The sequence below is a fragment of the Bufo bufo genome, chromosome 2 (assembly GCF_905171765.1).
Source record: "Bufo bufo chromosome 2, aBufBuf1.1, whole genome shotgun sequence".
Lineage (NCBI taxonomy): Eukaryota > Metazoa > Chordata > Amphibia > Anura > Bufonidae > Bufo > Bufo bufo.
This window is the reverse complement of record NC_053390.1, coordinates 208,700,626-208,723,388: the sequence shown is the minus strand read 5'-3', so window position 1 is coordinate 208,723,388 and position 22,763 is coordinate 208,700,626. Positions and strand designations below refer to the sequence as shown.

At 45.1% G+C, this 22,763-nt stretch overlaps 1 protein-coding gene across 4 annotated transcripts in view; it reads right to left on the bottom strand.

Annotated features, from left to right (window-relative positions):
* The window catches only part of CUX2 (cut like homeobox 2), a 534,292-nt gene that overhangs the window by 129,614 nt on the left and 381,915 nt on the right, over positions 1 to 22,763 (bottom strand). For all 4 annotated transcript variants that reach the window (XM_040416060.1, XM_040416062.1, XM_040416061.1 and 1 more), the window contains exon 6: positions 6,042 to 6,156. In XM_040416060.1, the coding sequence (XP_040271994.1) occupies positions 6,042 to 6,156 (115 nt within the window). The remainder of the gene's footprint in view (positions 1 to 6,041; positions 6,157 to 22,763) is intronic.

Below are 22,763 nucleotides of genomic sequence, written 5' to 3'. Positions count from 1 at the left end.
TGTGGTGTGCACCACAAGTCTCAGCAAGCCAAAAAGCAGCACAGAGAAGCACAGAACCTCTCTGCAAGCAGTCCCCAGCTAGAATGGCTACATGCAGGGTAGTTCTGCCCCTTCCTATGCAGCTATAGCGCTGCCATTGGCTGGAGCGTTGTCCCAGTCATTAGCAGCGCTGGCAGGGGACCCAAAACACTGGTGTCCCCTGCCTCACCTCAGAGGTTACCGTTGCTGACTTGTTCAGCACCTGCCACCTAGCGACCCTCACTGATGCCTCTGACAGCTTCCTGCGCTGCAATGTGTCGGTCTCATTGATCGGCCAATCGCAGCGTATGGAGCTGAAGGGGGGGGGGGGGGGGCGCGGTGCAGCACCATGGCTGCCTGCCGGTATGAGTGGGCATGGTGCGGTGATTTCCCCCCCCCCCCCTCCCGAATCCTTCCCGGCGCTGGGCGTTAAGGGGTTAAACTGCTGAATCAGGGTAATAAATATTAAGGTTTGTTTTGCGGTGTTGCAGGAAAAATTTATTAAAATGGAAATTCACCTCCATTTTGCTTTCATTCCTGCGGAACACCTAAAAGGTTAACAAAGTTTCTAAAATCAGTTTTTCATCATTTGAGTTTAGTATTTTCTAAAATGGAGTCATTTATGGCTGGTTTCTATTATGTAAGCCCCTCAAAGTGATCTCAGGACTGAAGTGATCCTTAAAAAAGTCAGTTTTGGAAATTTTCTTCTTGCTTCTAAAATTCTAAGCCTTCCAATGACATTTACAATATGATGCCAATATAAAGTAGACATATGACGAATGTTAAAAGGGTTGTCTCATCTCAGACAATGGGGTCCTATTACTACGATATGTTCCCATTGTCCGATAGGTCATCAATACCAGATCGGCAGGGGTCTGCCACCTGGAACTACTGCCGATCAGCTGTATGCGAGCGCAGTGCGTGAGTGCTGTCTCTCTTCCTGTTCATCGCGGCTGTCTATGGCACTTGCACTGCGTGCGCACCATCTCCTCATACAGCTGATCGGCGGGAGTGCCGGGTATCGGACACCCGCCGATCCTGAGGATAGGTCATCAATATCAAAAGCTGGGACAACCGCTTTAAAATCATCATTTATTGGGGACTGTTCCCAGTATGCAGTGGTTAGTACCTACCAAGGAGTAGGAAGGACAACCAGTGAACGGGCAGCCAAGACTGATGCACACAGAATCCACATAGGAGTTACTGTCGCACATCTTGGCTACGATACAAAAGTGTTAAGGGGAAATGTACTGCATCATAGGCTATACTATGGTTTTCTGGTGTACTAAAACTTGCAAACATTTGAGCAAGAGGAATTTTGCAAAGAAAACTATATATTTTTTTAATTTGGCACAACTCTCGCCTATTTTGGAAAAAGTGGGCTGGGTTAGCGGTGCATAGTTTTCCGCTGCCCAACAGATTTACTATAATTTATGCTAGAAGATGGCATAAATTACAGTGCAAATCTATGCCAACTCATAGCTGGAAAAGATTACCTTTTCTGGAACACAGACTGCTAGAAGACACGCCAAATTTACTAAAAGGCCTGACCTCTAATGGAGCAGAACAACGCAAAGTGTGAATGCTGGCCTAATAGGTATCTAGTACGGCACATTTATAGGAACACCATTTTATACATCAAAGCAGAAACCTGGAAAACTGCTCCTTTAACAAATTTCGAGAGTTTACGACAGGTGTACAAACTTTAACAGGTTATGGTGTAATATTACTACAGGTACACCTGTACGGGGGCCGACAAAAAGAAGAATTTTAGCTTGATAATGTAGACAGAGGAGGGAGTGGGTAGGGTCCTTCAGGGGCTTGTTTACTGTATTTACATGACAAAGCTAGGTAGATCACAAATCTACCACTTTCCTGATCTTATAGGGGTTTACCAATGACAGACGTTTATCACTAGGATATGCCATCAATGTCAGATAGGTGTGGGCCTCACCTCTAAGAACGGGGCCTACAATGTGAAGGAGAGCACACCGCACATGCTCTCCTTTACTTTGAGGGCCCTGTTCTGGAGATAGGAGCGGGCCCCAGAGGTACCTATCTAACCTGTATGCCATCAATGTCTAAAATGGGAATATCTCTTTAATACTGTATTAAGGGACTCTATATGAACCAGAAAACTTGGCTATCTTGTGAAATACAACTTTATGTAGAACTTCTCTTCACAAGAAACACTTTGTCTTATACTTAGTTTCTAACAGCAACCCTTAACTAAAGCTGTTACATGCTCCTAGGTATTCAGAATTATACCTCCAGGCCTTCTTGGCATCCAGCTTAAAGAGGATCTGTCACCGCTCCCGACATGTCTGGTTTAATAGCTACAAACATTCCCCATGTAATAACTATTCTGGAGCCTCTATTCTTATGGCTCTATGTTGTGCCATTCCTTTATTATTTCTACTAGAGGTTATGAATGAATTGCTATTAGCCTTCAGTAAAGGTACAGAGGGGAGGTAACCAGTTGGGGGCGTGTACCTGCACAGACTGAAAACGATAGCACTGATTGGATAGAGTGAGTCTGTGCAGGTACACGCCCCCAACTTGTTACCTCCCCTCTGTACCCTTACTGAAGGCTAATAGCAATGTATTCATAACTTCTAGTAGAAATAATAAAGGAATGGGACAACATAGAGCCATAAGAATAGAGGCTCCAGAATTGTTATTACATGGGGAATGCATGGAGCTATTAGAACAGGCATGTCAGGAGTGGTGACTGGTCCTCTTTAACAACAATGCCTCCTTCTAGGCATCTGAGTCACCAGTCCTCACACAGGCACCCCTTTTTGGTCCTCACTACTCAGACGATCTCCTTATCCAGACTCCTTCATCTGGTTACCGTGTTAGGCCTCGATTATGGTCACTGTCACATGCCGTCACTCATCTCATATACCTTCTCGTGGTCACTGGTCGACACCCTTTGTTTTATCTGAGACAAAAGTTTGGGCCTATTATTTCCCAAACCTTTTACTCGTGCGTATGGACACTCTAACTCACATGTCCGTCACTGTAATTTTATGTGAATGGTTTACTTATCCTTATCACATAATTAACTATAGCAGTCAACATTGTTTCTTACACAGCCATCTACTCCATTAGTTCCTCATGTAATTGCATTGGTTCTGCTCTTTGCTGTGTACACACAATAATCAGGAACCATACTGTATAAAGCATCATGTTCTACCAATCACAGAGCACAAGTTAGAGTTAGGCCTCTTGCCCACGAACGTAAAGGCTCCGTGCCCTTGCTGTGGACCATAATGCCCGACCGTCGGGCAGCCGCATGCAGATCGCAGACCCATTCACCTGAATGGGGTCCGCGATACGTCCGTTCCGCAAAAAGATCGAACAAGTTCTATCTTTTTGCGGAACGGAATCACGGAACACCACAGAAGCACTCCGTAGTGCTTTCGTTCCGTGCTTCCGTTTCGCATCTCTGGCGAATGGGTCCACATCCGTGATGAGGAATGCACGCGGCTGGTGACCCGTGTATTGCAGAACCGCCGTATGCGGCCCGCAGCACGGGCACAGAGCCCTTACGTTCGTGTGAAAGAGGGATATTCCCATCAATGTCAGATAGGAGTGGGTTTCAGAGGTGGGACCCGCACCTATCTCCTGAATGGGGCCCCCCCTGAAGCGAAGGAGAGCACACTGCTCAAGCACGGCCACCTCTCCATACACTGCTATGGGACTGCTGGAAATAAGCAAGCCAGCACAGTTCTCTGACTAATAAGAAGCTAAGACCTACAATTAACCAATGCTATAAAACAATGAAAAGAAAAACGACTGGTTAAATGATATTGTCTTTCATGGACTACATCACGCTCACTGGCATTCTTTACGAGCACTCTGGATATGATTTGCATCAAGTAATAAACTTGGAAATGCTGCTCTATGGGTAAACAGGGTACTCCTACTGTGCAGAGTGCCAAATCATCAAATCATTGTATATCACGTCAGACACATAGTTCGGTGATACAGGACATGTAAAGCTGCATCGGATTTAAACCTAAGACCAGTGCTGAGCCACCATGCTACATACATAGATTTCAAGTTGCGGATCTGCAAAACACAGATACTGGCTATGTGCGTTCTGCATTTTGCAGACTGCATATGGCTGGCCCTATGATAGAAATGTATATTCTTGTCCGCAATTGCAGACAAGTATAGGTAAGTATAGCCTAACCACCAGACAGGGGCTCGCAATTACTCTTTATTGGCAGAGCAGCACAGTGGCTCAGTGATTGGCACTGGTGCCTTGCAGAGCCGGGGTCCCTGGGGGCCATAAAGTTTGTATGTTCTCCCTGTGTTTTGTGTGGGTTTCCTAGAGGTACCGGCTTTTTCCCACCCCCCAAAAATATACAAACAAACTGGCTTCCTATAAAATGGACCCTAGTGTGTGCTGCGTGTTGGCGTTGGGCGCCTATATGGCAGCCGCACATAGCCGGCACTCTCATAGAAAATGCCTTTTCTTGTCCGCAATTGTGGACAAGAATAGGACATGTTCTATTTTTTTTGCGGACAGCACATTCCGGCCCTATTGAAAATGAATGGGTCCGCACCTGTTTCGCAAACTTGCGGAACGGATGCGGACCCATTTTGCGGACGTGTGAATGGACCCTAAGGCTACGTCCACACAGCACAGAAAATACAGCGGAAGAGTACACTGCAGATTTTGCTGGGGATCCACTGCAAAAAAAACACAACAAAAACTGCATGTATTACTTGTGGTTTTTGCAGCAGAAGTGGCGTTGGTTTTTATCCTCTCCATTGCAAAGGGTAGAGATCGGCAGCATCCATAGACATACCGCAGATTTCAAGTAAATTTACGCAGCGCGTGGATGAGACTTCTTAAAATGTCATCCACTTTGCTGGCACTGTACATTTGCATAACACTGTGGATTTGCCACATGAAAACTCACAGCATCAAATCCGCTGAGTATCTGCCACGTATTAGCGCCACCAGCAGTACAATAAAAATATTCTCTGGCTTTTCAGTGGCCCTCGCCATGCCTGCCAACACACATCACTATATACAGTACATAGAGTTTTCCCTGTATTTGGAGTAGTAGTAAAATAAGTAATTTCCTCCTCATACAGATGAGCAGATAACCCGCTACAGGTCAACAACCAGAACTCCCAACATTCGCGTTATCTCTCCGATCGGCTGAATCCCGCCCGTTCAGGAGGGCACATCTGGCTAAGCTTCTTCTTTTTGAGGTTAGTTTAGCTGGACGGATGGGAGGTAGGTATGAAATCTAAGGCAACTTACCAGAATAAGAACACCCAGAACTTTCTTTTTTTCTATATTCACTGCTTTTTCGTGGCTCTCACCGTCCTGCTTGTCGTTCTACTTGATTTAGGACCACCGGCACAAAGTAGTATAGGATATTACAGGCACCTACACAAATCCAGCACCTGAGAAGCAGATGCGGCATTGGGTGCTACAAACAATGCCCTGGACTTTAGTCATCATCACTTCATTCAATTTTAAAGGTCCTATTTCAGCTGTTAACCCTGCGTTTCTGTCTTACATACTGGAAATTCGTAGTCGCTTGGAGCCCTGGTCTTTCTAAATGCTGGTCCATGGTCCTGCTGGGCTCCATAGAAACCTCTGTATACCTCCCCGCAGCGGACAGGCCATGTTCCCACAGCTCATCATTTATCAGCTTGTCACAAAGGCTCGCAGTCAGTCAGAAGTACCAGGAACACTCCACTGAAATGACACAAGTCAGGCTCCATAGCTAGTATCCTTCCAGTGAGACAGAGATGGCGGTGGTATAGTGATGCTACATACAATGGCCAGGAATGACCTTACCCTGGTCACTAGCCCTCACACACACCTTGCTTTGCTGTATGCCAGTGTGCAACTAGAACTCCCACCATGCCCATCATTTCCGGAGCATGCCTGTGGTTGTAGTTTTACAGACACCAGTGTCAAGGACATGCCAGCTGCATCCCCTCATAACCCTCTCCTCACACATGGATGCTGCCGGTTACTCACGTACTTTTCGCTCTCTGCTTCGGTCTTCTGCTGAAAGGTGTCCACAGAGTAGAGTTTTCCGTGCCAGGCGTCCTCCCTCTGCAGCGGGATACCAGCTGGAGCCGTGCCCTCTTTCCTCTCTGCAGGTGCAAACATTCACAGAAGTAGCATGAGTATGGTGCACAGAGCCGGCGGCGAGAGGGTTAATTCGCGGGGCAGCCGCAGGTCAGCAGGGCTGGAGCGCCACAGCTGGAGGTGAGAATGTGACTGTGCGAGCGGCCGCTTCCTGCCCGCGCTCTACAACGCCCGCCCCCTAGCGGCTGGAATTCCAGGGAGCTGCGTGAACACGGGGACAATGCCCTTTCACCCGATATTCATTAAGTGTGCGGTAAACTGCTGACCTCTCACAGAGCTTTTTTTTTTTTTTTTTTTTATTAAATTGAACAGTACATACGAGAAACAAATGGCAAAGCAGTGATGTTAGATTTGCAGAGGCTTGATATATAGTCTTAGGCCGTGTTCACACCTGACTGATTTGCTGACATTTTCTGAATTCTCATACACAGGGGGCATACGAAAAAAAAAAAACGCACTGCGGATTTGAAATTTGAAGCATGTCAATTTATGCAGCGGATTTCAACTTCTGCAGCAAAAATTCAGATTTTTCCGCTGGATTGTCAGTCACGTGAACCCAATCTTAAAAAATATAAGAACTCAAAAAAGTCCTCTTGAAATGATTCCTCCATGTAATGGTTTATATCTGATTAGGGGATAGCTGCACAACATCAGCTGAGGCATAAACGTATAGTTACCGCGGGGATTGCTGGTCAGACGTTTGAAGATTCAAGGGGTTTTCCGAGATTTTAATACTTGATAGGTCATCAGTATCTGACAGATGGGGGTCTGACACCCGGGACCCCGCCTATCAGCTCCTGTGAGTTCCGCGGTATTCTCCCAGCTTACCAATCACAGCACCGTACATTGTATAGCGGCTGAGCGCGACACTATGCATAGCTGCAATACAATGTACGGCAAGCGCAGAGAAGGCCGCAGCGATCACAGGAGCACCGATGCCTTCTCAAACAGCTGATCGGCGGAGGTCCAGCGTGTCGGACCCCCACCTGTCAGATACTGATCTCCAGTATAGGTCATCAGTATCAAAATCCCGGAACACCCCTTTAAATGTACCTAGGTACTGACTAATCCATCATTTGGCACCCATAGCACTGCCGGAGAGCTGGGGGACAACTCTTTTGGTAGCTGTGATGGTGGCCATACTGGTTTTCATCAAGCTTCAAGCCAAGCAGCAGTGAAGATCAGTCATATAATGTGGATATAAAGTGTTACATACGCTAGTAATCGTGTGTATACATGGAATTGATACATAATATTAGGGATAATAATTTGGGGGTAGGCATACATTGCAGGCACCATTTAGTAGCCCCGAGCCTCAGTGCTATACCATGGAGACCACCATAAGTCCATAGAGCTGTGAATGATACTATCAGTACTTGGGGTTCATCATCCAGCTGTTAGCTACAATGGATGTAGATGAAGTATATTATATAGGTCTGTGGTGGGACAAGCTGCCTTTAGTCTGAACGGCTGAAGACCCCTAAAACAGTGTGGCACACCGGAATAATAAGGAAGATTTGTTTCTGCTGAATAAAGTTTCTAAGAACATTTATTTTAAAGGGTGTGTTCACATCTCCACTCAAGATTACAGTTCACATCCAGAGATGCTGTGGCCTCTCCAGCTGTAAGGCCTCTTGCACACAAACGTATTTTATTTCCGTTCCCGTTCCGTTTTTGCAGTCTCCATTTGCAGTCCATATGCGGAACCATTTATTACAATGGTTCCACAAAAAAACGGAATGTACTCCGTGTGCATTCTGTTTCTGTATATCCGTTCCGCTAATAGATAGAAGTTGTTCTATTATTGTCTGCATAACGGACAAGGATAGTACTGTTCTTTTAGGGGTCAGCTGTTCCGTTCCGGACTTCATCCGTATTTTTTGTGGACCCCAAAATACATACGGTCGTGCCCAAGAGGCCTCAAACTTAGGCTACTTTCACACTAGCGTTCGGAGCGGATCCGTCTGATGTTTCATCAGACGGATCCGCTCCGATAATGCAGACGTTCGCATCCGTTCAGAACGGATGCGTCTGCATTAAAACTTAGAAAATTTACTAAGTGTGAAAGTTGTCTGAGCGGATCTGTTCAGACTTTACATTGAAAGTCAATGGGGAACGGATCCGCTTGAAGATTGAGCCATATTGTGTCATCTTCAAGCGGATCCGTCCCCATTGACTTACATTGTAAGTGTGGACGGATCCGCTCGCCTCCGCACGGCCAGGCGGACACCCGAACGCTGCAAGCAGCGTTCAGGTGTCCGCTCACTGAGCGGAGCGGAGGCTGAGCGCTGGCAGGCGGATGTATTCTCAGTGGATCCGCCTCCACTGAGAATGCATTGGGGCCAGACGGATGCGTTCGGGGCCGCTCGTGAGCCCCTTCAAACGGTGCGCACGAGCGGACACCCGAACGCTAGTGTGAAAGTAGCCTAAGGCCTCTTTCACACTTGCGTTGTCCGGATCCGGCGTGTACTCCACTTGCCGGAATTACACGCCGAATCCGGAAAAACGCAAGTGTACTGAAAGCATTTGAAGACGGAACCGTCTTCCAAATGCGTTCAGTGTTACTATGGCACCCAGGACGCTATTAAAGTCCTGGTTGCCATAGTAGGAGCGGGGAGCGGGGGAGCAGTATACTTACAGTCCGTGCGGCTCCCGGGGCGCTCCAGAGTGACGTCAGAGCGCCCCATGTGCATGGATGACGTGATCCATGTGATCACATGATCCATGCGCTTGGGGCGCCCTGACGTCACTCTGGAGCGCCCGGGGAGCCGCACGGACGGTAAGTATGCTGCTCCCCCGCTCCCCACTACACTTTACCATGGCTGCCAGGACTTTAGCGTCCCGGCAGCCATGGTAACCACTCTGAAAAAGCTAAATGTCGGCTCCGGCAATGCGCCGAAACGACGTTTAGCTTAAGGCCGGATCCGGATCAATGCCTTTCAATGGGCATTAATTCCGGATCCGGCCTTGCGGCAAGTGTTCCGGATTTTTGGCCGGAGCAAAAAGCGCAGCATGCTGCGGTATTTTCTCCGGCCAAAAAACGTTCCGTTCCGGAACTGAAGACATCCTGATGCATCCTGATGCATCCTGAACGGATTTCTCTCCATTCAGAATGCATTAGGATAATCCTGATCAGGATTCTTCCGGCATAGAGCCCCGACGACGGAACTCTATGCCGGAAGACAAGAACGCAAGTGTGAAAGAGCCCTTAGAGAACTTGGGAATGTCATTGTGTCCTATCCTATCACTGAGAAGTAACATTACAGAAAGAGTTATATAACGTAAAGGGAACCTGCCACCGGGATTTGCGGTATGGAGCTGAGGACACATGGGTTGCTAGATGGCCGCTAGCACATCCGCAATATACATTCCCCAAAGCTCTGTGTGCTTTTATTGTGTAAAAAAAACCGATTTGATACATATGCAAATTAACCTGAGATGAGTCCTGTCCCTGAGATGAGTCCTGTAGGTGAGATGAGTCCTGTCCCTGAGATGAGTCCTGTGGTTGAGATGAGTCAGGGACAGGACTCATCTCAGGTTAATTTGCATATGTATCAAATCGTTTTTTTTACACAATAAAAGCACACAGAGCTATGGGGACTGGGAATTGCGGATGTGCTAGCGGCCATCTAGCAACCCATGTCCTCAGCTCTATACCCAAAATCCCGGTGACAGGTTCCCTTTAAGGTCCCTTTACAGTGATAGAGGTATTAAGTGTAAAGTAAGTGACAGACTACCTTTAATGTGCAAGGCTACATAGTTAAAGGAGATGTACCATCCTGAACTTCATTAGCTCAATGCCCATGTGCCCGATTTTGCTAGTGATGAGTCCTGGTGTGTTAAATCTTCATTTACTATGCCACATGCCAGCCTACAGGGTAGACGTGGGGAGGAGAGGATGGGAGTGGTGGCTCCGGCAATGAGGGTGATCGTAGTCCTCACAGTGGCTAAATTCCCTGCTCTGTGGGCCACGCGGGCAGTGAATAGAGGGGCGCAACCGTTTCCAATTGCATGGTGCAGTCCTAGATTAAGTGGACAGTCTGTCTTAGTAGTGTGACGGGCACTAGAAGCAATAAACCCTAATCACATGCAGTAAAGTCTAAAGCCATATGCGTGAGTTACCTTTACTGTTTCAGCCCAGCATTGACTTTATTATCCTCAACCTTCTGTAAAAATTCAATGCTTCCTTCTCAGAGTGGTAAATCTTTGCCAAAGTTGCGTTTCTGGCACTTTCCACTCTCTCAGGAATGATGTTTTCCTGGAGAACATCTGTCTTGGCCTACTTGGCAGCACATACCAAATAGATCTTCACTCTAGCATGTGCAGCAGCAGGCTCTCAGTTCACTAGCCAAGGGAACAAATGGGACCAACCTACTACCCTGCATCTGTAACTAAAGCTGCCAGTTTAACTATTTCCTACCTATACACAGCCTTGGATACATAGCCTATGGATACATAGTCTATAGTAAGGTTACATTAGACATCTGCACCACTAAATTTGCATAGTTAGCATCTTAACAGTTTTTAAAGTGTAAACTGTAGCATTATAGCATTAACCCCTTAGCAATCAATTACAGCATTAACCCTTTAGCAGTGAATCAGCAGGGAATATAAGTGTTAAAATACTGCCATGCTAGTAGTTTAGTGGCTCCATACCTGGTGACAGGCTCCCCTTATCATTCTTTATAGCTTTATAGTGGAAATCTCCCTGTAGTGTGAATTATGTGCCATATTTACACCTGTCCTTTAAGGGTATATTTACTTGTGTGTGAGATTTAATTTTGCAAAAAATAGAAAATATTCTTTATTAATTAAGTAGATAAAGCAGCATTGGTGAGATAAAGCAAGCAACATGCAGAGCTCACATTATCACCTGAGATGGAGTCATTAAACTGAAGTGCGTTCACCTCTTCACATTAATAAAAGTTTCCATTAATGTAGCACAAGTAAGTGCATTTCATTGTAGTAATTTACATGTGTAGGAAACATAAAAACAATCAATAAGGTTGAAAATGGTGATTTCCAGATAAAAAATATTTATTGTAGCCACGGATGCAAAATGAGCGCAATGGATGTTCAAGATAAAAGTTTTATTTTTTTTAAAAATTCTGCTCGTCTGACTGATCAGAAGAATGGAAAACTAAACGGTGATGTGAACCCGGACTAACTTATGCAGGTAGGGCTTATTTTTCTTATTAGTATTGTGTTACGAATGATATTTTGCCAGAAATGAGAATGGATCTAGCATGAGGCAGAAGAGATATCTTTGTAGGAAGTGGTATGCACTATGTACAGGAAAATAAAATACACTGATGTAAATGAGTGAGACCTGAGGTGCAAAACGATATACCTGAATTATTTTAAACTCATGGGTCTGAAAACTTTCACCAAATAAAGATTTGCTTCTTGTATCACATAACATTTAGAACTCCTTAGTACCCACTAAGTGAAGCTATACACACGGGCATGGGATTCAGCCAGTTCCCTCAGGTTCTCCAGATCCGGTTGTTAAAATGACAGCGGCAGCTGGAGATGAGCGCTGCCATTCCATAATTTAGCTCCTTAGGCTTTTTAAAAGTTGGGTGATATGTGTATAGTGTATAAATGGTGTATTTATGTTGTATATATATGGTATATGTATATGTTAACATGTGTCGTGATGCCGCATTCTCTTATGGTGGCTTATAGGGGTTGTGCCACCATCAACCCTTAGGATACCAGAGGTTTTTTAGTTTTCAGTTTTCTTACCTATCTTCCTGGAGCCATAACTTTTACATTTTTCCATTCACATATCCATATGAGGGCTTGTTTTTTGTGGGACAAGTTTAATATGGCATACAATGTAGTGGAAAGCGGGGGAAAAAATTCCAAATTGGGTGGAATTGGAAAAAAAAAGTAATTCCACCATAGTTTTACGGGTTTTGTCCCTACGGCGTTCCCTACGTGGCAAAACTGACCTGTTACCTTCATTCTCTGGGTCAGTACGATTACAATGATTCAACATATGTATAGGTTTTCTATGTTTATATACTGAAAAAATAAAAACGTTGAAAAAAATTTTTTTTTGGACATCACCATATTCTGACCCCATACCTTTTTTATAGTTATAGTGGTAGGTTGTGGTGGCTCACTAGCAAGTAGTTAAGGTATGGTGCTGCAAGCTCATATAGAGGTAATCACCCCACCCTCTCTTAAAAGGCAAATGTAGTAATAGGAAAATGAGCGAGCACTCATACACTTGGCAACCAGATTGACATGTGCAGAAAATATTTATTAAATCCCCATAAAATACAAGTAATAAAATTTATAAGAACAATGTAGCAATAATATACAACATTACAGTCACATATATTGTGGTAGATATGATCGATACTATATTCAATAAAAATATATTCAATAGAAATATTCGATAAATTGAATGGTAGAAAATTCAATGTTGAAATATTCGATAGAATATTCGATACCACTCAATAGTGTCGATAAATTCAATAATATATATCAAGCCAAAAAACTTCAAGTATATGCTGTTATTTGGGAAAGAGGGGGTATTATCTTCTAGCACTCTATCCCAATTTGGGAAACTGAATGTCACTGAAAATGTTGTAGGTGTATTCACTGGGAGCGCAATATGTTCATAAAGTGTCCACAGGAATCCTGATAATGTGAAAAGTCTCTTATAGCATATCCTTTTAAGCTCGATATGAGCTTTGAATTGAAGAAAACTTTAAATCGATATTTGGCTTACCGTCTAGCGTCTGTTGTCTCCCTATTGCTTCAATGGAGCTTTAAATATTTGCCGGCTTATTCAGTCGCTCCATACAGCAAGCTGGTTTAAATTTCGCGGGAGTTCCAAAGATCGCGGGAGTCGCCACTCTGTTCCGCAATTTCCTTTGGTGCAGCTTTCGACGATAAGAATAGTTAATCCTTTACTGTAGAAATTTTCTTCTGTATGGCCATACAGTATTATCGGAGGCTTTTCAATGCAGGTACATCACTTGTTTCACCATACGGGTTGCGGGTAGATTCAGTCTCCCTTCCTCAGTGGTAGATTCACTCTCACCACTGAGGAAGGGAGAGTGAATCTACCCGTAACGCGTATGGTGAAACAAGTGATGTACCTGCATTGAAAAGCCTCCGATAATACTGTATGGCCATACAGAAGAAAATTTCTATAGTAAAGGATTAACTATTCTTATCGTCGAAAGCTGCACCAAAGGAAATTGCGGAACAGAGTGGCAACTCCTGCGATCTTTGGAACTCCCGCGAAATTTAAACCAGCTTGCTGTATGGAGCGACTGAATAAGCCGGCAAATATTTAAAGCTCCATTGAAGCAATAGGGAGACAGCAGACGCTAGACGGTAAGCCAAATATCGATTTAAAGTTTTCTTCAATTCAAAGCTCATATCGACCTTAAAAGGATATGCTATAAGAGACTTTTCACATGATCAGGATTCCTGTGGACACTTTATGAACATATTGCGCTCCCAGTGAATACACCTACAACATTTTCAGTGACATTCAGTTTCCCAAATTGGGATAGAGTGCTAGAAGATAATACCCCCTCTTTCCCAAATAACAGCATATACTTGAAGTTTTTTGGTGTGATATATATTATTGAATTTATCGACACTATTGAGTGGTATCGAATATTTCAACATTGAATTTTCTACCTTCAATTTATCGAATATTTCTATTGAATATATTTTTATTGAATATAGTATCGATCATATCTACCACAATATATGTGACTGTAATGTTGTATATTATTGCTACATTGTTCTTATAAATTTTATTACTTGTATTTTATGGGGATTTAAAGCGAACCTTTCACCTCATTTTCACTTTATAAACTAGCAACAGTACCTTTATAGATTATCTTGAGTGTGTTGTTATCCATGTTAGTGCCGCTTTCCTGGGCTCTTTATACTTTAAAAAATCGTCTTATAAACTTCACATTCGGTGCTCCAACAGTCATGCAACCAGTCAAGGGGGTAGCCCTTCCATCTCCTCTGGCCGTACCGCCCCTGCCCTAACCCCTCCTCTATGCTCCTAACTGACAGCCGGCTCAGTCGCCGGGACGGCGCTTCCGAAACCTGCGCATGCGCCGTCCTCCTGATTCGACGCGCGATCCTGTCTTTCTTGCTGACAAAAGCGCGATCATGTAAGAGAATCGCGCATGCGCCTTACGCGATGCCGGCCTGTCTGCTCTCCCTCCCGTGCGCGCGCACGGGAGGGAGAGCAGACAGGAGAGCAGACAGGCCGGCATCGCGTAAGGCGCATGCGCTATTCTCTTAGATGATCGTGCTTTTGTCAGCAAGAAAGACGGGATCGCGCGGCGAATCAGGAGGACGGCGCATGCGCAGGTTTCGGAAGCGCCGTCCCGGCGACTGAGCCGGCTGTCAGTTAGGAGCATAGAGGAGGGGTTAGGACAGGGGCGGTACGGCCAGAGGAGATGGAAGGGCTACACCCTTGACTGGTTGCATGACTGTTGGAGCACCGAATGTGAAGTTTATAAGACGATTTTTTAAAGTATAAAGAGCCCAGGAAAGCGGCACTAACATGGATAACAACACACTCAAGATAATTTATAAGGTACTGTTGCTAGTTTATAAAGTGAAAATTAGGTGAAAGGTTCGCTTTAATAAATATTTTCTGCATATGTCAATCTGGTTGCCAAGTGTATGAGTGCTCGCTCATTTTCCTATTACTACATTTTTTATAGTTATGTTTACTGAGCTGTGTGGTGGCTCATTTTTTTTTGCGGGATGATCAATAGTTTTTATTGATACCATTTTGGAGTGTGTGGGTCTTTTTGATCACATTTATAAAAAAAATTTGGGTAAAGGAAGCAATGAAAAAATGGTAAATCGGCCTTTGTGATACTTTTTTCTGTTACACAATTCACCTTATTGGAAAAATAATTTTATAATTTAATAGTACAGACATTTTTGTACATGGTGATGCCCATGATGTTTATATTTTTATTATTTATATATTTATTTTTTTATTCTAAGGAAGGGGGGGGGGGGTAATTTTAATTTTTATATATTTTTTTTCCTTTTTATTTTTTGTAGCCCCTCTAGGAGGCTACAATGTCCACTACCATAAGGAGTATAGTCATTCTCTAATTGATGATCTTCTATGTTGGCCTGCCACCTGCTGGACAACACTGCAGCTCTAATATGCTGGGTCTCTTCACAGAGACCCAGACTATTAGAAATAAAGACCGGCATCCCCAATATCCACACGGGGATGCCGCGCGCTTCCGTGTTTTTCATCCTTTACACTTGAACACGGCATCTAAAGGCTGTAATGTCCACGGTCAGCATTATTGCCAGTCGCAGACATTACCCGTGAGCCCCTGCTGTTTTAAACAGCAGAGTCCCATGGGCTATGGTGCCCGCTGCACGAGTGAGCAGATGCCGTGTTTAAAGACCCCACCAGCACTGTACATGTATGGCGCTGGTAGCGAAGGGTTTAAATGTTATTTTAATATAATTCAACATGGAAATAGTTACTTTTGTAATTTACTTTCTGTTATAAAAATTTTCCAGTTGTGAAAAATTCTCTTTACATCACTATCATGCTGTTTAATCTTTATAGTAATGAGCACGTCCACCTACTCAAATCCATCCTTTAACTGGCACCACCCGTATCTACTAGTAGAAGCTGTAATAGTTCGGACTCGTGCACGAACGAAGGTCAGAATTGCTGCTACAAGTTGTCCAGCAAAAATCAAGCTCTTAGGGCTATTTCACACGAGTCCATTGTTGGAATCACTCTCTGTGTGTGAGCATAATACTCCCTTCTGGACTTGCAGGAGGGCATGGCATAGCAACCATTCAGATTGATCCTTTTATTTTCCAAGAATCTGATCGGTTGCTATGGGCAACTAAGACAGTTTTCCTTTTTTGATAAATCTTCCCCACCGCATGCATAATATACCAGAAGAACTTCCACAAAAAAAGCTAGCAAAAAAGAAGCGTTAATTTTAACGTAAATTTGTTTTCCCTCAGTCCTAACAGCAGCAAGATTAATTAAAAAATTAACCCACCCCCATAAAGGGACGCCTGCCCCAACAGACAGTGCTTTATCATCAATTATACCCAAAAATTAAAAGCTTGATTTGGGTGGGAAATTTGTGTGCTGCTGTTAGGACTAAGGGAAAACAAATTGATGTTAAAATTAACGCTTCCCTTTTGTCCTAACCAGCAGCACAAGTGGGGACCTAGCAAGGAGCAAAACAGACAAATTGGGAGGGTCCCGTTTGTTTGTTTTTTCTTTAGGAAAGGGCACTCAAAATGGTACGTCCAAACGCCACTCCCTCAGAACGCCTATAATCTAGGCGATAATGTTTAACAAAGGTGTTTTGGGAGCCCAAGAAGCTGCAGCACAGATTTGTTCTAGCGGAACCAATCTTTTCTCCACATAAGAGGTAGACACTCCCCTTCTAGAGTGGGCAGTGACAAAGGATGGAGGAGCCAAATCCTGAGCTAGAAAAGCTTCACGGATTGCCTCTTTTAAAGGCCTTAAGACCTTTGTTTTTCCCTGGAAAGGACACAAAGAGGGGTTCGGATCTTCTAAAGTTCACAATTCTGTTCAGGTAAATTCTGAGATTTCTTGAAATGTCCAAGGAATGGAGGGCTTCATCCTCAGGAGATGAGGGAGAGGAACACAAAATCGGTAAAGTAACGGTCTGATTAGTGTTCCTGAATGACAGAACTTTGGGAACAAAGGTCGGTAGAATCCTCAACAGGACCCTATCCTGGAGGAAGAGGGTATAAGGCTCAGCGGCCGCCAGGACCTGAAGTTCTCCAATCCTCTTGGCCGAAGTTATGGCCAACAGAAATGTGACCTTTAAAGATAAAAGTCTAAGGTCTACAATTTCCAAAGGTTCAAAGGGGGGAGAGGATAGCCCTTTTAGAACGACAGATAAATCCCATTCAGGGATAGGTCTCAGGATGCTAGGTTTCAGTCTTTTGGCTCCTTTGAGGAACCTCCTGAGTAGGTGGTCTTGAGCTAGAGATCTGCCTAAAAAGGCAGAAAGAGCAGAGGTATGAACTCTGAGTGTTGACGGGCTTAGACCCTTGTCAAGGCTGTCCTGAAGAAACTGTAGAATAGCTGAAAGAGGAGGATCTGAGGGTACAACCTCTTTATCAGCACACCACTGAAGGAAGATCTTGTATATCCTTGAGTAAGCTTTGTTTGTGGACTCCGCCGTGGAGTGTGAAATAGTTCTCAAGACCTCCGCAGAAAGCCCTCTAGCTTCTAGTAGGGATCTGTCAATCTCTAGGCTGTCAGACTGAGTGTCCTCTGATTTAGGCAGGGACCTGTGTCCTGATACACTAGGTCCTGTGTTAGGGGAAGTCTCCAATATATGCCCTGACTCATCTTCATGAGCTGGGTGAACCAAGACCTCTTCAGCCAGAAGGATATTATCACAATGATCGGGGTCTGGTCTTGCTTGATTTTCATCAATACCCTTGGTATCATGGAAATTGGAGGGAATATATAAGCCAGTGTAACGGTCACGTACACACACACACACACACATGTGGGAGGATAGTGACCACTGCGCTCCACCCTCACCCCTGGCCCTGCCTACTTGCCTCACCTGTCTTGATGACAGGGGACAACTGGACGGCAGTCCCTAACTTAGGATACGTGCGGGAAGGACAGACAAGACAAATAACGGATAGTGAACGGACCGGGTCAAAACCAAGAGGACAACGCAGTACAGAGGGATAAGCAAAAAAATGGTCAGGAGAAGCCGGGGTCATAAATACCAGGAGAGTCGAGAAGTACCAAAGGAGTCCGCAAAGAATAGTCAGGTGGAAGCCGAGGTCAAAATACCAGGAGGGATGCGCAGTACAGGAGGAGCAGGCAAAGGATCGTCAGGGAACAGGATCGGGTAAGTATACAGGTATCCAACAAATGCCAGGAACCTAAATTAACAGGCAACCTGTGGCCAGCAGGCTGCCTGTATTTATAGTGGGGAGTGAGGGTCATGTGACGTGCCCAGCGTCACATGACCGACAGACCGACCAGTCGAGCACCGAGTGATCAGCTCGGCGCTCAAGGCAAACCTAGGAGCAGGGAGCCTCCCAGCTAGCAAAGCCGCACTGGGAACGAGGTCAAACACAGATCCTCGCTCCCGAAGCTAAGCAGCAGGTCTGCGGCTGATAGGAGACCGAGTGCGCCTTCGGCACCCCGTTACAGCCAGCCTGAACCTCCATGTTATGGACAGGGCGTCTATCGCCAGATGATTGATCTCCTTGTAAAGGGGGCAGAATCTGTCCACCTTGGTGTTCAACCGGATCGCCATCAAGTAGGCCTCTGGAATACCCCACCGTAGAGTGATTTGGGTGAAGAGGTCTCTGTTCAGCAACCATTCGCCTGGAACTGGTAAACCTCGACTCAGACGATCTGCAATCATGTTGAGATCCCCCCTGATGTGGACAGCCGAAAGGTGGGATAGACTGATTCCTGCCCAAAAAAGAATTAGACCAACTGGAGAAGAGATTGAGATCTTGTGCCTCCCTGTCTGTTGATGTAAGCGACTACCGGACTCTTACCGCCTTCCTGCGGATATGAGGAGCAAAATGGTAGAGAGCAAGACGAACTGCTCTCAATTCTCTTAAACTGGATAAGAGAAGCCTCTCCTGCAGACTCCAGGTACCTTGAACTGGATTCTCCTCCAGATGGGCTCCCCAACCTAGAAGGGAGGCGTCTGTGGTCAACGTGATCCAACGAGGTTGAATCAAGGACAGGGGGGTCCTTGAGGGAGGAACAGACTTCGACAGACAGGGAGTGCGTCTTGTCCAACCCCCTGGGATTGCGATTCCAGACTGCTAACACTTCTTCCTAAAGTAAACGTAGATGCCATAGGGCCCAAGCAACTGCCTCCGCAGACGCTGACATGTGGCCTAACATCTTCATGAGAGTACTGATAGACACTCGCCGAGGCACCATGAGGAACTGCGCGGCTCTTATTACTTGACCCTTCCTCTCTGGAGAGAGAGAGTCATCTGTTCGGAGTCTACGAGGAAACCCAGGAACATCCTGGAGGTAGACGGAAGGATTTCTGATTTTTTCCAATTTATAAGCCAGCCCAAGCGCTGGACAGACTGAAGAGCCAGCTGAAGATGAGATAGAAGAACATCTAGAGTAGTGGCTTTTAGAAGCCAGTCGTCTAGGTATGGCACGATCTCTAGTCCTTGAAGCCTGAGTTGGGCGACAACCAGAGCTGGGTCAATGGGAATATGAAGGTACGCGTCCTTCAGATCTATAGTAATCATTAGATCCCCTGGATTTAGAACACTGATTAGTGATGGAATGGTCTCCATCCTGAAGTGCTTTGGCCTTATGAGCCGATTTAGGTAGCGGAGATCTATGATCATACGCCAATCGCCCAAAGGTTTCGGGACTAAAAATATGGGGGCGTAAACTCCCAGACCTCGTTCGCAAAGAGGAACCTCCTCTAAGCCTTCTTCTGCACATAAAGGAGGACGGAGTCCTCCAACACCGACTGCTTGGTGTGGGTCAGCGGCTTGGTAAGGACAAACTTCTCTTGGGTGGGGGGACAGGAAATCTATCCTGTAACCCAACATAATTATATCCAGGACCCACTGGTCCGGGATGTCTTGCAGCCAGGCCTGCTGAAATAAACTTAGGCGACCTCCAACCGGAGGGGAACTGAAAATTTGTGCACCGCACAGAAAGTTTGAAGGGGGAGGGCAGGCGGGAGAGTCATAGGTCCGCCTTACGGTCTTTCCCACGACCCCGTCCGCGTCTGGACGAATCTTGACACCTCTGGGATCTGGAGGAGCCTTGGGTCCTTCTTCCTCTGGCCCTACCACGGCCATGAAAGGCTTGTTGAGGGAGGGATTTCCCCTTCTTATCAACAAGGCTTTCCATTAACCTGTCCAATTCAGAACCAAATAGCCTCCCCGGTTCGTACGGCAGGCTACATAGATTAAATTTGGAGATATTATCACCAACCCAGGGGCGCAGCCATAGGGGCAGACTACTAGCAGAGGAGAGGGCCGTGCTTTTAGCGGCCAACGTGAGGTGCTGTGTAGAGGCATTGCATTAAAAAAAACGTGCCGAGAAGCAAAGTTCTGAACTGATCCAATACGTCAGTTCTGGAAAGACCAGATTCCAGATCCGATTGAAATCTGCCACCTCTGAGCAAGCAACTGCAACAGAAGCAGAGGCTGCTGCCGCAGAATAATTGCGTCTCAGAGTGCATTCAGCCCTGTGATCTAATGGATCCTGAAGATTGCTTTCATCATCGGAAGGGACTAAGGTCCTTTTAGATAGTTTCGAGATCGCCAAATCAACCTTCGGAGGTGGTACCCAAAGCTCTGATTCCGATTCTTGGAGGGGAACATCAGTTTAAACCTCTTGGTGAAGACAGCACCTTTTTCAGGATGCTTCCAGTCGGTCAGCATCAGTTTCTTAAAATTTGTGTCCACTTTAAAGGCCCTTGGCTACTTAGAGGTGGACAGTGGAGCTTCCCCTTGCTCAACATCGTGATCCCTTGATCCCTTGCCAAAAAGTCTTTGCGTCTTCTCGGCAGGAAAAAGATGGCATCTTCTTCACCCGAAGAAGAGGAGTGGTCTTCCATGGATATGACATCATCAGCCATAGGTAGAGGACCTGGCGAAGATACTCTAGCCCTTTTTTATTCCCATAACGGAATTTCCCATGGACTTTTTCATCCATCCAAACATGTCACCCATAGTGGGTTGCGTTTGGGGAGGACGGCATCCAGGACATCTATTATACTCATAGGAGTCCGGCATCGGCGTACCACAATTGGCACAAGTTAAGTGCCTCTGTTTATGGGAGGATTTCCCATGCTGATCGCCGTTAGGACATTGGAAAACAAAATTACGTTACAAAAACTTGTAAACGCAGAAGCAAGTACAGAAACAACTGTGTCTGGCTAGCAACTCAATGCAGGGCAAGAGGGAGAGCCTGGGATCTGTCTGACATTTAAATAGCTGACAGCTCCCGCCAAGCAAGTCTCCGCCCCCATCGGAAGTGAGGTCAGAGCTTTTTTTTTTTAAACAACCAACTAAGAAAATTTCTATAAATACACAAGGCAGGACCTAATCCTGGTTACTATTAAGCTCTTGGCTATGCAACAAAGCAAAATTAGATGCTGGAAGCCCCAGCGCAACGCAAATCCGACCCAGAAGTCGTTATCCGACATACTTCCGGGTCACAGCGGCGCAGTCCGGCCGGATGGCGGTGAAGAACGCAGCGCCAACAGAGCCGGACACGTCACGTGTTCCGGAGTGCAGCGGCGCAGCGCACCACCGTCGAGGGGACAAGAGAAGAAGGCAGCAGACGCCGCACAGGTAAAAAATCTATAACCGGTCACTCAGCAAAAGCTCAAGAGGGACCAACAAAGTTCAAATTATGGGCAATAATCACATAAAAAACATATGGTAAGAGGCAGCAATGCCTGGACCTGTCCTCTGTTCACAGGACAGAGAAAAAAGCACTGTCTGTTGGGGCGTTGTTTAATTAATCTTGGGTAGTAATTTTATCAATAAAAATTCCACCTGTCCTGCCAGTTTTAACAGGGGAGAACTCCCCACTTGTGCTGCTGGTTAGGACGAAAGGGAACAGGAAAACGTACTTTGCACTTATTCTGACCTTTTTTTTTTTACAGTTAAAAACCCCCCACCAGAGACAAATTCATGTGTGTGGGGACCTTAAAAATGAATTGATCCCGCAAAAAAGTTCAGAAAATCTTAATTAATTTGACCATTCTACACCATTTTTATATAGTAGGAAAGCGGCCATAAAGAAATTTAGTTGTAAGAAGCATGAAGCATACATCAGATTTTTACTATCCTACAATGTATATGTACATTATACTGGACAGCGAGCAGGGTAAAATAATACGTATATGCCTGATGGTAAGGCTTCATTAAAGATTCATTTTTTGGGGGGTTTTTTACGGGAAAAATAACGCCCTGCACTAAACTGCCTCTCATATACACACGATGCATTGAAATTCTCATTTGCTAATTGTGCCCATTATATGTTCTATAAAGTAGTGCATTATCAACTTTTGTATCATTGCTTGCTTCTATGTTTTGTCAGAATAATCAATTTGCCTCTTTGACAACGCATATTTAACACATCAATTGGAGCACTCTCTGCAGTAAATCTATCATCTGCAATACAGATCAGTACAGTTTTCCCATCTTTTAGCCACTACAATCTCATTACAGTAAACTTCAGAAACGGTAATTTAACAGCCTGATAATAAAAAATAAAAAAATATTTCTGTGGAAGTTTAATGTCTTTTTTTTACAAATAGGGACATTTTATATTACATAAATCTCCATTCACACAGCTATAACACATCAGGTCGGCATATGGACGGTGCTACTTATATATCTAGCTTCTATACATGGCTGATCAGTTCTCTGCTGCAAACAGGGGACACTGGGCAGTGAATGCAATGTGCAGCCCTCAGATGGAGATTGCCACACAATTTCTTAGTTTGTGGGTTTTTGGTGCAGCAGTTTTTGTAACCTTTTACTTAGTTGTCTTTGTGGCGGTTTTGGCCAAATGGTGTTTTCTTGC